This window comes from Protopterus annectens, chromosome 11.part0 (genome assembly GCF_019279795.1).
Source record: "Protopterus annectens isolate FY-2018-M chromosome 11.part0, PAN1.0, whole genome shotgun sequence".
Taxonomy (NCBI): domain Eukaryota; kingdom Metazoa; phylum Chordata; order Ceratodontiformes; family Protopteridae; genus Protopterus; species Protopterus annectens.
This window is the reverse complement of record NC_056745.1, coordinates 131,895,335-131,913,214: the sequence shown is the minus strand read 5'-3', so window position 1 is coordinate 131,913,214 and position 17,880 is coordinate 131,895,335. Positions and strand designations below refer to the sequence as shown.

Below are 17,880 nucleotides of genomic sequence, written 5' to 3'. Positions count from 1 at the left end.
ATACCAATCAAGAACCAAAATGGTGTACATGGTGCAATAAAGCATTAATGCTAAAGATGGCATACCAATCAAGAACCAAAATGGTGTACATGGTGCAGTAAAGCATTAATGCTAAAGATGGCATACCAATCAAGAACCAAAATGGTGTACATGGTGCAGTAAAGCATTAATGCTAAAGATGGCATACCAATCAAGAACCAAAATGGTGTACATGGTGCAGTAAAGCATTAATGCTAAAGATGGCATACCAATCAAGAACTAAAATGGTGTACATGGTGCAGTAAAGCATTAATGCTAAAGATGGCATACCAATCAAGAACCAAAATGGTGTACATGGTGCAGTAAAGCATTAATGCTAAAGATGGCATACCAATCAAGAACCAAAATGGTGTACATGGTGCAGTAAAGCATTAATGCTAAAGATGGCATATCAATCAAGAACCAAAATGGTGTACATGGTGCAGTAAAGCATTAATGCTAAAGATGGCATACCAATCAAGAACCAAAATGGTGTACATGGTGCAGTAAAGCATTAATGCTAACCACTCTGTCACTGTGTGTTTGAAAACAGTTCTCAACTGCAGTGGATTAAAATTTGCTTTTGCCCATTTCAGTTTATCCTCGTAAAGATAAGTATTGGCAATAACTCATTTTCAGCAATACTACAAACCAATCTCTAGGTAAATATTTAATTAGAGTGAACTCACCCATTCTAAGTGTCTCATATGAAGGAAGAACAGAAACTTGACTGGGGTGTCAGAGGATTCGATTAGCGGATCCATTCCATGAGGAGTCAGTTGGGGTGGGAAGTAATGGCTTTTGTGTTGGCTTATCTATCCTGGGGAAACAGACTAGAGGCCCTATGGAGGAGATCAAGAACTCCAGCCCTGGTAAAAATGACTGAGAAGTGCAGTTGCCGACTATTGGCAGCTTTTGCTACATAGTGACATCATGGCATGCTGTGCATGGGATGGGACTGTGAATACAGTAAAGCAATAAGAAATCAGAATCACTGAAGGATGACAGAGTACCTCTCTTCTACTGAAGCCCACAGCTTTTAATGTGGCCACAGCCAACCAGTGGAGTAACAAATGGCTTACAAGGATGAGGAATGTGCTCAATGTTGTGGGTGTGATGGTATTAAAATATATATATAAAATAAGAAAGCAAAGTAAAAAAACCCCACTTCAAATAGTTCAGTTTTAAACAGAAAAGCTTTCATTCAACTTGGGGAGGCTTATTTTATGTGAGATGCTTGGTCTATCATGGAATGGTATTTCACTTCAAAAAGGTGCTCTGCACAGAAACAGGCTCTCCTTCACCACCACAAGACAAGTAATAGGATTAAGGATGTGAATGATTGGGTAACGCAGTAACCAGCCTAACACTCTACTCCATCCCAAATTTTCACTATTTCTTGAAATACGTTTAAAATCCAGACTCAACAATTTAGATTAAGCTGTTTCACACATTAGTGTTTCTGCATCTCATCTATTGCTTCACCTTTGCCACAGGTATTATCAGCCTAATTCACAAGCGGAAGGAAACTATAACAAGCAATAAGATCATTGGAAGTAAAATTAAACTAGAAATCTTCATCATTAGAAAGGGGCAAAACTTTGACCAGTTCTCATGGTAATAAAAGTAAGACGCATTGCAAAAGGCTTCTCCAGAAAATATTCTTATTGATTTTCTAAGCAGCATGGTTTAGTTGACTGAAAGACTACTGTGAACATTTATGAATAAGACCCATCTAAAAGGAGAACAGCGGGTGTATGGTAAATGGACTACATCAAATATTACGCAGACTGGGATTGTGCCTCCTGTGACAAAAGAGATGGGAAACATACTGAATCTTACCAAAACAGTGATAATGCATATATATTTTTTTCCATTTCGCATTTATTATATTATATAAACTGCCCAACATTAAGAAAATGTAGTCTAGTCTTAACTACTACAATCAGCCTAAGTCAACTACCCCCGCTCATCTTTCAAAGAATATGCCTTAACCTCAACCAGCCTTGCCAGGAACTAGTTCCACCTGTCATCCACCTTCTGTGTGAAAGTATACTTCCTTACATCAAGACTAACTTGTATTGTTTTTATCTGCTGCTCCTATCTTTTTTTCCTGCCCTATTTTATTCTCTTTGGTGTAATCTGATCATATTTACCTCCTCAAACTTCCCTAACTCTACTCTTTTCAAGTTAAACAAATTGTGCTTCTTTGGCTTCCTTCATTGTCATACCATCTATTCCCCTCATGATCCAAATCTCCTTTCCTTTAACCATGTCCAGCATTCAAACCTGCCTTTATAATGCCCCCAACAATTCACAGCATACTGCAGCTCTGGTCTGGCCACTGCCTGACATGCAAATTATCCACTTTCTGTCTCTGTACCCTCCCCACTGGACATATACCCCAGCATTTGTTTTACTTTTGCTGGGACCGTTTAACTCTTTCACGCTTAGCTTGACAGTTTTGTTATTCCCAATGTAATAACCACAGGTTCTTTTCTATTGAAGGATTTTTAGCCTTACTCTCTCCATTATGTCTTTTTTCCTGTGGATATCTTTTCCCAGGTGCAGTGCTTTACAGTTAGCTGGATGAAGTGAAGCTGTCACCTTTGAATGTACGCCTTGAGATGTTTAAATATGCTGCATTATCTGCTACCGTCTTCAGCCAACTGTTAACAGTTGATCTAACTTTCCACTTCTCTACTAATACGCATCATTTTCTGTGCACTCCTGTCCCTCCCATCTTTGCAAGAATCCTGCTGTGTGACACTATCAAATACAGACTGACCACTGACACACAGTTTTGCCTTTGACTATCTCCCTTGTGACTCAGTGGTTAATCTCACATCTACCTGCTTGTGAAACCGAGCTGGAATTCCTTGTCCAGACTTCAGTGCCTTCTGATCACAGGAAGTTTTGGCCTCATAATCATGTGTATAGTTTTCTGGTCTTTCTCCCATTGCATTACATAGTACTGAATACAAGGGACTAGCCCTCTAACTGGCATACAAACATTTGTCTCTCTTTGAGGTCTTCACACTGCCAAGGAGCACCATTGCAAAAGCATGGATTATTAAATCTTTAAGAAATTGACTAAGAAGAAAAAGTTAGCAGGAGAGTTAGTCATTCCCAGTAGTTAAAATGAGTAGCCCTTTTCTACATATACAATATTGCATGATAACTATAGGATCCAATCAAAGGAGGTTATAAAGGATTGGGAAGAGTTACTAGATTATCAATTAACAAGGAAACAATGGAAGGACACAATTTTGGCTCCCAAATGTACAACAAAGTCTCGAACATTTAGAATTTTTGTTTCAAAGTGTCTGCACTGGTATTTTTATACCCCAAGAAGACGTCAAAGAATTTTTCTTCAAGTAGATGCAAATTTGGAGGTGTGATGGGAAAGAAAAAGGTAACTGTGAACATAGATTTTGGAGTGTAATGAGTTGGCAGACTTTCAAAATTCCCTACAGAGTACTCTGTCAGAAATATTGGGTAAACAAATGAGTGTAACTAAGGAACTTATTTATTATTATTATATTTTGAGCTGGGATACAGGATTTTAATTGCCTAGACATTGTAAGGCCTTGTTAAGTTTAATTTTGGTGGCTGTCAAAAAAGCAGTTACTAGAAAATGGAAATCAAAGTTAAAACCAAGTGTATTTGAAGTATTGAATATTAACAGAGATAAAAGAAGTGGGATCCTTAGAAAAGTGAAGGAGCAAATTACATATAAAAATGAAAATTGTGGGAATAGTACATGCAGAACAATGTTTTAAGGAGGACTGAGGTTTAAGGGAAGGCAGGAATCGAGCAATTTATGTAATGTTGGATTTATCATAGTTATAGAAAATAATGCATGTGATGTATAATGTTTGTAACTGGAACATGTTAATGTGGTTTGTTTTCTTTTATATAAATGTATGTTTGTCTATGTCTTAAAGGAAAATTCACTAAAGGTGTTAAACGTGAGAAGTCATGTGATGCAGTTGTCTGTTGTACCAAGTGCTGCAGCTGTCATTTCTGTCAACTGGCTTGATAGATCCAAAGTTTCACGGGATGGACTTAAACTGCTATTAGGTGTATAACAACATAAATTATTTTTAGCCAGTTACATTAGACGTTCTTATTTTGATAATTATTGGAAAAAAAACTCTTTGATTGTATCTAATAATAAAACTCTTACTTGTACTATTAATGTTAATCACATTTACTCATCAATTTTCCAAATTTTTAATTGGGACATCTATTTAATGTTCTTTCTTATTTTGTATATATCTTATTGTCATTCTGTTAAAATATTTTTCAATATGTGACAATTTCTGGCAGGGCAGCACCAAGGATCAAATGGTGGAAATTGAAAAGGGGTAACTGTGAGGTGGATTTCAGGGAAGAGTTAAGACGGGCACTGGGTGGCAGTGAAGATTTACCAAATAGCTGGGTAACTACAGCAGAGCTAGTAAGTGAGATGGCTAGAAAGGTGCTTGGTATGACATCTGGACAGAGGAAGGATGACAAGGAGACATGGTGGTGGTGGAATGAGGAAGTACAGGAGAGTATACAGAGAAAGAGGTTGGCAAAGAAGTGGGATTGTCAGAGACATGAAGAAAGTAGACAGGAGTATAAGGTGATGAGGTGCATGGCAAAGAGAGAGGTGGCGAAGGCTAAGGATAAGGCATATGAAAAGTTGTATGAAAGGTTGGACACTATTGAGGGAGAAAAGGACCTGTACCTATTTGCTAGACAGAGGGACCGAGCTAGGAAAGATGTGCAGCAGGTAAGGGTGATGAAGGATAATGAGGGAAATGTACTCACAATCGAGGAGAGTGTGTTGAGCAGATGGAAAGAGTACTTTGAGGGGCTGATGAATGAAGAGAATGAGAGGGAGAGAAGGTTGTATGATGTGCGGATAGTCAATTATGCAGTGCAGTGGATTAGCAAGGAGGAAGTAAGGATAGCTATGAAGAGGATGAAGAATGGAAAGGCTGTTGGCCCAGATGACATACCTGTGGAAGCATGGAGGTGTTTAGGAGAAATGGCAGTGGAGTTTCTAACCAGATTGTTTAATGAAATCTTGGAAAGTGAGAGGATGCCTGAGGAATGGAGAAAGTGTTTTGGTACCGATTTTTAAGAATAAGGGTGATGTGCAGAGCTGTAGTAACTACAGAGGGATTAAATCGATCAGTCACAGCATGAAGTTATGGGAAAGAGTAGTGGAAGCTAGGTTAAGAAGGGATGTGATGATTAGTGATCAGCAGTATGGTTTCATGCCGGGAAAGACCACTACAGATGCAATGTTTGCAATGAGAGTGTTGATGGAGAAGTACAGAGAAGGTCAGAAGGAGTTACATTGTGTTTTTGTAGACTTAGAGAAAGCATATGGCAGGGGGCCTAGAGAAGAGTTGTGGCATTGTATGAGGAAGTCAGGAGTGTCAGAGAAGTATGCAAGAGTGGTACAGTACATGTACAAGGGTAGTGTGACAGTGGTGAGGTCTGCAGTGGGAGTGATGGATGCGTTTAAGGTGGAGGTGGGATTACATCAAGGATCAGCTCTGAGCCCTTTCTTATTTGCCATGGTGATGGACAGGTTGACAGACGAGATCAGACAGGAGTCCCCATGGACTATGATGTTTGCAGATGACATTGTGAGAGTAGAGAACAGGTGGAGGAGACCCTGGAGAGGTGGAGATGTGCTCTAGTGAGAAAAGGAATGAAGGTCAGCAGGACTAAGACAGAATATATGTGTGTGAATGAGAGGGAGGATAGAGGAATGGTGAGGATGCAGGGAGTAGAGGTGGCGAAGGTAGATGAGTTTAAATACTTGGGATCAACAGTTCAGAGTAATGGTGAGTGTGGAAGAGAGATGAAGAAGAGAGTACAGGCAGGATAGAGTGGGTGGAGAAGAGAGTCAGGAGTGATTTGTGACAGACGAGTACCAGTAAGAGTGAAAGGGAAGGTCTACAAGAGGGTTGTGAGACCAGCTATGTTACATGGGTTGGAGACAGTGACATTGACAAAAAGGCAGGAGTTAGAGCTGGATGTGGCAGAGTTAAGATTTGCTATCTTTATTAAAACCATAATGGAGTTAGATCAGTTGGCATAGATGGATAAAGACTTGACTACAGCCCAGTTAAGCCAGGCTCAACTAGTGACTTGACTGCCTGGTGGAACTAGAAAAGGGAAACAAGAAGAGCGATGAGGTTTGCCTGCTCACAGCTCTTTGGGGAGAGGAGGATCATGTGCTTTTGCCCTCATGTCCATAGTAGAATCCTTGCTGAAGACAAGGGATCACATGGAGGTGCTTGTTGATGGGGGGCGGTGCAGAGCCAGCTTGTCATGCTGTATAAAGGTAAGGCATTCGTTGCAAAGGACTATTTCATTCCAATTCCATGAATGCTAGTGAGACTGTTCAGGAAGTAAGGCCTTGAGACAACTCCCATATCCTCCTAGTTAATGACTGTGCCACATCCGGCATGCTCTCCTCTTCCCCCTATGGAGTGAATGTGGCGTAGATCTCATGCCTAGAGGGAAATGGACAGATTAGTAGTACAGACAGGGAGGTATGGACAGTGATCAGATGGGGACTGGAAGAAGGAAACACGCACGCACACACATGTAGGGATAAAATTTTGCTATGTATTAAACCTAAAACAGGATGAAAATGAACAGGCAAACAGTCATAATTTATTGTCACAGAATGCTTAGGAGCAATAAAAGGTTAAATTCTTCACTGGCAGCATAGTAGATGTGTAGGAAGCATCTATAATATGAAATATGGCTCAGAAAAAGTGAAAAACCACACAGGATCCTATTTTCTACAGTAATAGCCAGCATCTATGGCAACAGTTCATAATCACCATCAAGGCCACCAAACACTTTCTTACTTAGAAATAAACGGGTCCTACTTGGCAGAACTCTCCAAACCATTTTGGGTATGCATGAGTAGTCTTGTGTGAAATGATCGAGGCAGGATGGCTTGGTCCTACAAGGCAGGATTGCATGGTCCTACAAGGCATGTTGATGGCATGGTTCTACAAGGAGGGATGGCATGGTTCTACAAGGCATGTTGATGGCATGGTCCTACAAGGCATGTTTATGGCATGGTCCTACAAGGAGGGATGGCATGGTCCTACAAGGCATGTTGATGGCATGGTCCTACAAGGAGGGATGGCATGGTCCTACAAGGCATGTTTCTAGTATCACAGTAGGCAAGTCTTTAGATTACTATATTTTCATCCACATTTTTAATGTGGTTTGTACAGATGGTCAGCCTGGAATATACACAGACCCAAACTCATCTGGTGGTAACTCAAATATAGGTTTGTCTGAGCATAGCACCAAACAGATTATCACAGTTTTCATTCAACCCCCTGCCCAGTTGCAAACATTCTTTCACTACAGGGTATTTTCTACAAAAAACAGTGACTTACTCCTTTGAGGAGTTTCAGGAATGGAATGATTTCCCAGCTTATGTGATGCATCCAAAATTCCTCAAAATGACCTCTCAATGGATCTGAAGCCCATTGCTTACATATCAACCTCCTCATCATCCCTCATACCAGAAATACCAATCTTATTCTGGTTCCTGTAGATACATATCATCCTCCTTGTCATCCCTCATACCAGAAGTGCAGATCTTATTCTGGTTCCTATAATTACATATCATACTCCTCATCAACCCTCGTACCAGAAGTGCAGATCTTATTCTGGTTCCTATAGTCACATATCATCCTCCTTGTCATCCCTCGTACCAGAAGTGCAGATCTTATTCTGGTTCCTATAGTCACATATCATCCTCCTTGTCATCTCTCATACCAGAAGTGCAGATCTTATTCTGGTTCCTATAGTTACATATCATACTCCTTGTCATCCCTCGTACCAGAAGTGCAGATCTTATTCTGGTTCCTATAGTCACATATCATCCTCCTTGTCATCCCTCGTACCAGAAGTGCAGATCTTATTCTGGTTCCTATAGTTACATATCATCCTCCTTGTCATCTCTCATACCAGAAGTGCAGATCTTATTCTGGTTCCTATAGTTACATATCATACTCCTTGTCATCCCTCGTACCAGAAGTGCAGATCTTATTCTGGTTCCTATAGTCACATATCATCCTCCTTGTCATCCCTCGTACCAGAAGTGCAGATCTTATTCTGGTTCCTATAGTTACATATCATCCTCCTTGTCATCTCTCATACCAGAAGTGCAGATCTTATTCTGGTTCCTATAGTTACATATCATACTCCTCGTCATCCCTCGTACCAGAAGTGCAAATCTTATTCTGGTTCCTATAGTTACATATCATACTCCTCGTCATCCCTCGTACCAGAAGTGCAAATCTTATTCTGGTTCCTATAGTTACATATCATACTCCTCGTCATCCCTCGTACCAGAAGTGCAAATCTTATTCTGGTTCCTATAGTTACATATCATACTCCTCGTCATCCCTCGTACCAGAAGTGCAGATCTTATTCTGGTTACTATAGTTACATATAATACTCCTCATCATCCCTCGTACCTATAAGTGCAGATCTTATTCTGGTTCCTATAGTTACATATCATCCTCGTCATCCCTCGTACTAGAAATGCAGATCTTATTCTGGTTCCTATAGTTACATATCATCCTCCTTGTCATCCCTCATACCAGCAATACCGATCTTATTCTGCTTCCTAAGTCCCACACACCTCTTTGGTACCAGATTACAGACCCAACTCTAGTGTCAGGCCCCTGGAAACATAGTGGAAGGGATGCTTTCTTAGCAGCTGCTTGATTATGTTTACAAATTCAGTTTGTCTTGTGGACTTTAACCCAGCTGTAGGAAGGAATTTATTACCCTTATGGCCATACATAGTACAATCATGCTATTTATAAGAATGTGGAAAAGAGGCTGCTTACCTCTGTTTATGTTTATTGATCTTAGATGGCCCTTTGAGACAGTGGACTAGCTCCTCCTTTTATCTCTGCTCAGGAAGTGTGGCTATGAAGAAGGCACTTGTCGAAGGATGAAGGGTGCCCTAACTAACCTCTTTTACAAGTTGTAACTGGAGATGCCAGTTATGGCTTTGACTTCTGCAGGGCAGGAGTTTCCTTGGAGTCTGTTTTAGGGTTCCTTGCTCTTCTGCCAGTTCATAAATTATATTGCTAAGAAGCAGCTAGGGTACCACTTCAGCCTGTATACAAAGGACATTATCCAAACTCAGTCTTACCTATAGGGACGATAGTAATGTGGTTCACCTCCATGACTACAGCACTAGTTTTAAAGGGCTGCCTTGTCCCAATCTAGTCTACAGCCCTTAAAAGGTAGGTTGCAAACAGAGCAATTGTTACAATGTAGCTTAATCTCCGTAAAGAATTTATGCTATTCAGTGGCACAATTAAGCAGTGTAAGTGTGACAAATTGTTTAAAATTGAATCAGTAAGACAAAAACCTGCTTTAATTGTTCAGTTTAAATGATTTTTCTCACATTTACTTTTGGAGTGACACAGCTCTAGGCAACTGCTGTCCAGTCTGCCTGCACACAGGGATCGGACACCTCATTAACTGAGTTCTGGTAGTTATCAGTGAACTAATAAGTGGCAGAATGTTGACATTCAAACTTTACTAAATCTAACTTCCTCAAAGTTTCTGGCTAGGTAAGGAATGGAAAACCTCTTTAGCATAGGTACAACAATGTGCATTGTTTTTGGGAGAATGGTGATGCTTGTCCCTCGCCTTGCATCAAAGATCAGTAGTTTTGGCCTGTTATTCAGACCTCCACCTTCAAATATCTTGCCACAGTGAGAACCTAGTATTTAAATACTTATGTAAAGTTACCTGTAGCCAAAGCTGTGAGAGAATTTAGTGTCGGTTTCAAACTTCCTAATATGCTGACACTGGAGGCAAGGTCTGTCATAGGGGATAAATACTCTGATTCCAAGACTTGAATGTGTCCTGCCACAGTGCCTCACACAATGCCAAAATGTTGTAAACCATGCTTAATAAAACCAGCTATTTTATTTATTTTACATGTTATCATGAATACCCCTGTCATTCCTTGCAGAAATCAGGGTGTCCCCCAATAATAGAGCAAGCAGATCTTCTGGTAAACACTGTGCTTAGTTTATTACTTTGCAGCAGGTTGATTATTATGTTCCAACACCATGGCTTTATTGGTATCCATGGCTCAAGGAGCCTTAGCAAGGTTGTCCTGGTTAGCTGGAAATACATTCCCACCCTCATGTTAAGTAGGCCTTGCTAAATTTAGAGTTAACCTGAAAGACTACCTCTCCAACTACTATAAATGCAGGTGATTTCCCCTGACTTGCTCTTATACGCTTCTTGTTTAGATCTGCTGCTCTTCTGGCGATTTCTCTTTTCTCTTCATATCTTTACATGTTACCTTTAGCCATGACTTTTCTGATGCACGCTGGAGTGGTACCATTTGACTTTACTCACTCTAGTTGTTCTTGGCTTCACCTGTAATTCATACCTTGCTGTTAGTCTCCCCAGAGAACAGCCCTTTATTGTTCCAAGTTACTACAACTTTCTAACTTTTGCACTCATTGCAACAGCTGTTCCATGTTATGCATGTTAAATATGTTTATTATTTCCATAAGTTGTCTTAATTACTATTACTGTTTGACTGCTTGCTACTTTGATTGTTTTGTACGTGGCTAAGGTTGTCTGAAAAAGGTCCTGCATCAGTTTACTAACTGAGTTATTAATTAAATAAATAAGTAAAACTGTAAAATTGAATAGCAGTTTTGAAAGTGTTGCTATACTGAATATGGGGAGAAATTTCAAGCTGATTTGAGATGAGCAGTAAGCTGTTTCTTGGAGAGAAGACAAAAGTAGTATCTCCGTTTTAAACAACTGCATTGAGGTGCAGTAAGAAATAATCGCTTTGGCACAAAATTGGCAAGTGTTGAATTAACAATGTACATTAGCATTAATAGTCTCTTTCTATTGGCACAAGATTGGCAAATGTTGAATTAACAGTGTAAGTTAGCATTAACAAAACTTATGCTGATTTGAATAATGCAATGTTACTGACCATGAGACAATGTGATTTAATGAATGCTCATCTACAGTGTTACTACAAAACGCAAAGTGGCATAAGGGGCTTGCAATGCTATGTTCTCTGAAAGAGAGTATGATGGAGCAGAATATAAATGAATGTTGCACTGTTGTATACTTACTTCCCTTAGCTCGGATTCTTGAATGTTGGCAGATGCATGGCATTTGTCTGCACAACATAATTTTACAGTATTCAGACAGCCAGTGTGACTACAGCAGTTCATCAGTCCTAATCCCACCGAAGCTCAAACGTTAACTAGTGGGTGGTGTTTCTGGGAGGGGGCCATCAATGCCATCAGGCTTTCTTCACTACTAGAATTCCATCTGTGCAGTGATGCTATGCAATCTGTCCTGTATACCACTGGACTGTACCAAAGTACTCAAGCTATACCACGCTATGGCAATCCAGTGATGTGCAAATCATGTGCGAGACAAAATGTAATAATGGCATTGCAAAATATTTCTGTAAGAGTTTAAACTGAATCAAGGTAAAAATGAAGACATGCCTTATACTTGTCCTTTTCAGTAAAGTGTACTATATAAAATAAAATTGTATATAACTGCTTTTGCTACTGTGGAAACGTATTACAGTGTAAAAATGAAACTAAACCCTTGCCCTTTGACTACTTATACTGTCGCTGTTGCCTTCTGGAAGGTTGCTGAGTTTGGTCACATGATGTCTTTCTGAAGTGAACTCTTTGCTTGCCGAATCTTCCTTTTCCCTTCCTGGCAGTTAGAGCAGAAAATTAAGGGTATGTGCGTTAACAAGCTGCTTACTGTAGTACATCCCTCTTTGCTTATTGTGGGACCTTGAAAATGTCACTTAACCAGAAAATGCTCCTGGGATGAGTCTGAAAAATGTCCATGTGGATCTAGCCCAGTTAACAAATACAAAAATATAACCATGTAATCAGAGAAGCCAGCTTCTAAATTAAACCAAAACCACAAGAAATGCTGTTTGGGATTTACAGATAGCCCGACTGTCAATCTGAAAAGTAACAGTTGCAGTATGTGAGTTACATTAATGACTCGGGAAATATACACGTGGAAACAGAGTCATGTGTTTACTGGTGTATACTAGGCTACCAACCACTAGGGCCTTTATAAGCCTAGCGCAACCCAAATGTATCTCTTTAGCTGCTGTATCTTGGGTGTTTATACTGGGAGGGAGCTATGTTAGTTTGAATGTTGATTATGTAGAGTGTGCATGTTAGTTTAGACATGATTTACTGACTGCCACTGTCCATCAGAAACATGGGGTTCAGACCAGGGGAAAATTTACGATCACCCATTTACTGATCTAGGTTGTGGTTGAATAGGGTTAGGGAGAGACTCTGCTTGAGATCTTAACTATAATTCCTGTAAGGGCTCTGAAAATTCCATTTTGGACTTAAAAGTCAGAAAAAATATTAGTCAGAAACAATAAAACCATAATTTGTCTTTAGCCAGAAGCAGATAATTTCTAGATTAGATATTAGTCTTTTTTGATCATTGTGTACTTTTGAATGTTTTATTTTCAATTTTCTATGCAAGTCTTTTGCTGGTTGCATATTTTCTTGAGAAAATGCTTAACATTTATTTTGAGTAAAGAGTTTTATTATTTGGTTTAAAATTTTTGTAGCCAAATGTTTTTATTTATTGGTTAAATTGTTTATTCATTTTACATTGCTTCCATGGGACCTGATAATATCCCTGGCTGTGTTCTACATTGCTTCCATGGGACCTGATAATATCCCTGGCTGTGTTCTACATGAACTACAAAGCGAACTGGCACCACATCTGTGTGCCCTATTCAGTCACAGCCTCATCTTAGGCTTTGTCTCTACCGAATGGCACACTGCTACAGTCATCCCTCTCCATAAAGGGGAAATGACTACAGACCCTGGGAATTATCACCCCATTAGCCTGGTGAGTCTGATATGTAAAGCTATGGAGCATATCATCATGGACCTGATTTAACAAAGATACTGGAAATCTCCAAACTCTAGACCCCACGCAATTTGGCTTTGTGAAAGGGAGATCATGCCTGCTCAACCTGGTTGACTTATTTGAGTCAGTCACTAGGGCTGTGGATGAAGGTAAGCCAGTGCATACAGCCTACCTCGATCTGGCCAAGGCCTTTGATACCATTCCTCACTCAAGAATTATTGATAAACTCACCAAACTAGACATCAACCCCTATATCACTGGGTGGATTGCAAATTGGCTCACAGAACACGCAGTGTGAAAGTAGCGGATTCCAAGTCAGACTGCCAACCAGTCACGAGTGGAGTCCCACAGGGATCGGTCTTGGATCCTCTCCTGTTTGGCATCTACTTCTCAGAAGTCCATCCACCACAAAGGGACTCTGGCTGACCCAAGTTCGCAGACGACTGCAAGCTGGGAGCTATTAACTACATCCTACAGAAAGCCCTCACTGAGACCAATGACTGGTGTTGAAACCATGGCCTTAAGCTTAATGCCAACAAATGCATCGTCATCCCATTTGGTAAAAACTCAGTTCCTGCTAATTACCACATCTGTGGGAGCCCACTGAACACTGAAGGCATTATAAGACATCTGGGGATGCAGGCTTAACAGCAAGTTCTCCTTCAACCACCACATTGCCACTGTGGGCAGAAAGTCCTTCTATGTGGCACATCTCATTACCAAGGGTTTTGCATCCAAGAAGAAAGAGGTCATTGTCTCTCTCTACTCTTCCCTCATTAGACCAATCATTGAGTATAATGCCCCATTTGGCATGTACCTCACTAGACACCTGCAACAACTGGAGAGGTTGCAAAAGTACCTCATGAAGAGGATCCTAAGCATTAAACACGTCCTACATGGACAGACTCAAAATATTCCAGCTATTTTCTGTCTCATATAGAGGCAATCTGTGCTTGACTTACAAAGCCATGTTCAACCCAGCTCTGTTAGAAATGCTACATCTAAAGAAATCCCAATCCCTCCGCACCACACACTCCAGAGACCTCGACCTCATTACTGCAGTCAGCAGAACATGCTGGGGGGACAGGTTCCTCACCCAGAGACTGCCCATGCTCTGGAATAGACTTCCCATACATGTCATGCAGAGCATCTTGCTGTCCCTCTTCAGGAGAAATCTTGATGAGTGGATGGGTAATAGAAAGTTCACCCCAGGGATCACTCCAGTGGCTCTACTTGATAGAGGCACTGGGAACTAATGTCGGGCAGCACGATGCCAGGACTCTTCTATGGGGTGGGCTTGTAAAGGCTCCAGGGCAGTTAGCCTAGTACACACCTATGAACATGTACTTACAATTGTGTGATATCTGACAAATGAAGAGGATGACTGTTCAGAGCCAACTACCATTTGAACAGATAAAGGGTAGCTCATTCTAAACAGATCAAAACAAAAAATGTAAACCACCACAGCATAATGGTCAATAAAATCGACCTTTATTAGGACAGTACTTGGCTGACAGTAAGGACTTTGTTTTGTAAAAAGCTTATTCAAGTTATAAAATAAGAAAGCACACATTTAAAATACCTACTTGACATCACATGATCAAAAACAGCAAGCGCTAACACATTGAGGTATTTTTCTTTAAACATAATTTAAAATTAACAATTTCATTAATGCCTGGAGAGGTATAGAGAATAGGCTGGACTTGTCAAGCATATTTCTTAATGGTTACCATATTTTCAACATTCACACTTGTAATACCCACCTCATCAGCATCTGTGAGATAACATAATATGTCTGAAAGCAGTAACAGTGAAAGAATGTATAAATAATGTATTACTTGAGGGAGTTTATCTGAGTAACATGTGGAGAGCATATCTGGCTCTCCAGAACACCAGAAGAGAGAACCAACACCATGAGGGCCCTCTATAATGCAGCACATTTCTTTGAGGTCATGGGCAGAACAGATGGAAACCATGTAGACATCAAGGTGTCATCCAGTCTAGATGGCCAGAGATATATAAATAGGAAGGGTTTCCATTCCCTGCACTGGCAGTTGGTACGTAATGCCCAAAGCATTATTTGTAATGTCTGTGCACCACCCAGGCAAGTGTTCATGATTAACATGTATGACACATATTAGTAGTTGCACACACATTCTGGATGGACAGGCCTGTACATGCACAAGTGTCATGCATTTTGGGAGCGAGTCACATCTAATATGTTATTTGTTGTGTATTGGAAATTCTGCCGAATATGTCCTACAACTTTGTTTGATGATCATAACACACAGGCCTCAGCCCTTGCACAAAATGTGCCATACTAAAGTCCAGACTGAAAGACAAAAAGTGAAGCAGGTATTTGGACTGTAGAAGCAATGCTTCTGATGTTTTGGCACTTATGGAGGGACACTGAAATATAGTCCAAATATGTTGAGGAAGATATTTGTTGCATTATCCATGCAGTACAGCATGGCATCGTAGTTTGTGTTGTTACTACTCCATGATCATACCCATTTTCTGCTCTGTGTTGCAGGTATCAAATGGAAACCAGACGAAAATGGAGTAATAGCTTTTGACTGCAGAAACAGAGGCTGGTAAGAATTCCATTACAGTTTTTGTGACACTACATGTTGCTAGATAATATTTTTGTCCAGTAGTTTGATGGGATCTGTTTTCTGCAAAAAATATCCAGGAATTATGAAATTAAAATTTGTTTCACAAAATACTGAACACAAACCAATAAATCTCAAAAAATGGGAACTATTATAAGATATTATGGGACTAAAGTGTGCGTAATTTTGGCTTTAAATAGTTCTTGTAACTAGTGGGGTACACTACAGAATGAAAATGTATGGTGGTATGTAGATGATAAAAATGAATTAGATATTATATTACCAGTGCTGACACACACACACACACACACACACACACACACACACACACACACACACACACACACACACACACACACACACACGTATATCAGTGTGTTGAAACAAGTTAGAGTGCCTGCATGTTTCTATATTGCAGAAATGTCAACAGCCTGTGCCAACCCTTACCTTTGCTGTTACCCTGTTTGTGACTTAAGACATGTTCTATTCTTGACGCTGTTTATTTTGTTTAGCTTTATTAGTTTACTGTGCTTTCAAGGCATGAGATGATCATAAATGGCTGCACTGAATGTGTGAATTTAAATTTCTGGGCAGTCCCACTAGTTGAGTATGCTACTGCTGACGTACAGGAAGAAACACTGTACCTGATGAGGTCTGACAGACGCAAGTGCTTATTACTTTGAGTAACCTGGACAACGGAGAGCTCAGAGAATGCTTGCTTTGTGTTCTCATTGCTTGGTTTTAAGAATGTGTGCATTCTACTCTGGTTAGCTGTCTGTCTGGAGAATACCTACAGGAGTAGGACAGTGGTTTACTTTGAACAAACAGGCTTTTCCTTTTGTTTTTACCTGCCAGCATACATAGAATAATGTCTCTTTCTTCATCCTAGCATTACTTGTAACAGCTATCTGGAGACATTAAAATGAAAAGTAAGGACTTCTACCTGCCAATCACGGTGCAGTTGTAATAAAAAACTGTGGTAGTGTTTAATATTTCTAATTTGTTTGTATGTATGAAGGTAGGATAATGCAGAAAGTGATTCATTTGTAGGTAGCTGCATTTCAAAGCCAGATAAAGGCTTTGCATGCTGTAAAAAAATTAACAGATGTGTTTTTGACTGATGCTAACTCTGCTACAGTGACAGTGCGCACACTGGTGTTAGAAAATTACCTAAGAAAAAGCAAAGAACTGGTTGACTAAATGGAACAAAAAAGGCATAATACTACGTGAAGCCCTCTACAAAAAGGATGCACCTCCACTGTAAGATGTTTCAGTGAATAAAACTAAATTTCATTAAATGATTCCTTATTAAAATGTTGATACTTTAAAATTTAATAAAATTAAAGACTTAAAGCACATATAAAAGCACGCTTCTTGTGCTGTAAAGCTACATACAATATGCCTATAGATTGTGCATAACCCGCCCCTTGAATTTAACAAAGTGGACGACAGCTAATTATGGATGTAAAAAGCAAGTAGTAGTGCCAGATTATCATGCATAAAGCCACAAAATTAAGAAAGTGAACAGTCCTAAGAGGGGGTAACCATTTGAAATATCTGGACATACTAGAATGAGTCCCGAAACAGGGAGACTGAATGACAAAAAAAAAAAAAAAAAATAGACTTGCGTATACCAAGTCCAACATGGCCATTTCCTGGAATATTCCCTTTTCTTTAAGGTATGGAGATTTTGGAGTAGGTATATAAAAGTTCAGGGGTGGGGGGCTTGCCAGGCACATTGGAGGGGTGCAGGGTGTCTTCCCAAAACAGAAATATAAAGGAAAAGAGTGAGGTTTGAGATTCACACTTCTCCTGGATTTTCAATCTTTTGTTTTCATCCTGTTAGTGGTCACCATTGCAAATGTCGACATTTCAATAGGGAGCCACCAAGAAGCAGTGTAGCACTACATCAGGATATTTGAGGACAATCAGTGCCATAGCATACATGGCATCATAAATAAACCATCCCACTCGACACGACAGCACATGCAATACCACACCTCCAGCACCAGACTGCAGCACAGAGTCAGACATTATGCAGCATAGCATAGCACAGCACAACACTGTACAGATCAGCAATGCTGGTGTGGTATGCACTACACAAAAGTAACCAATGCATTCATCATATAAATAAGGAGAAAAAAAGGCAGAATAGTAGTCCCTACCTATTCCCTTTAGGACAACGTTCCCAGTGAACTTCTCCATCTTACACCAGAGATGGGCTGCAAGCTATACAACTGTGCTGTAATTCTGCCTCCTA

At 40.0% G+C, this 17,880-nt stretch overlaps 1 protein-coding gene across 4 annotated transcripts in view; it reads left to right on the top strand.

Annotated features, from left to right (window-relative positions):
- Window positions 1-17,880, top strand: part of CACNA2D4 (calcium voltage-gated channel auxiliary subunit alpha2delta 4) — a 2,573,275-nt gene that overhangs the window by 384,331 nt on the left and 2,171,064 nt on the right. For all 4 annotated transcript variants that reach the window (XM_044087505.1, XM_044087506.1, XM_044087504.1 and 1 more), the window contains one exon: window positions 15,542-15,602. In XM_044087505.1, the coding sequence (XP_043943440.1) occupies window positions 15,542-15,602 (61 nt within the window). The remainder of the gene's footprint in view (window positions 1-15,541; window positions 15,603-17,880) is intronic.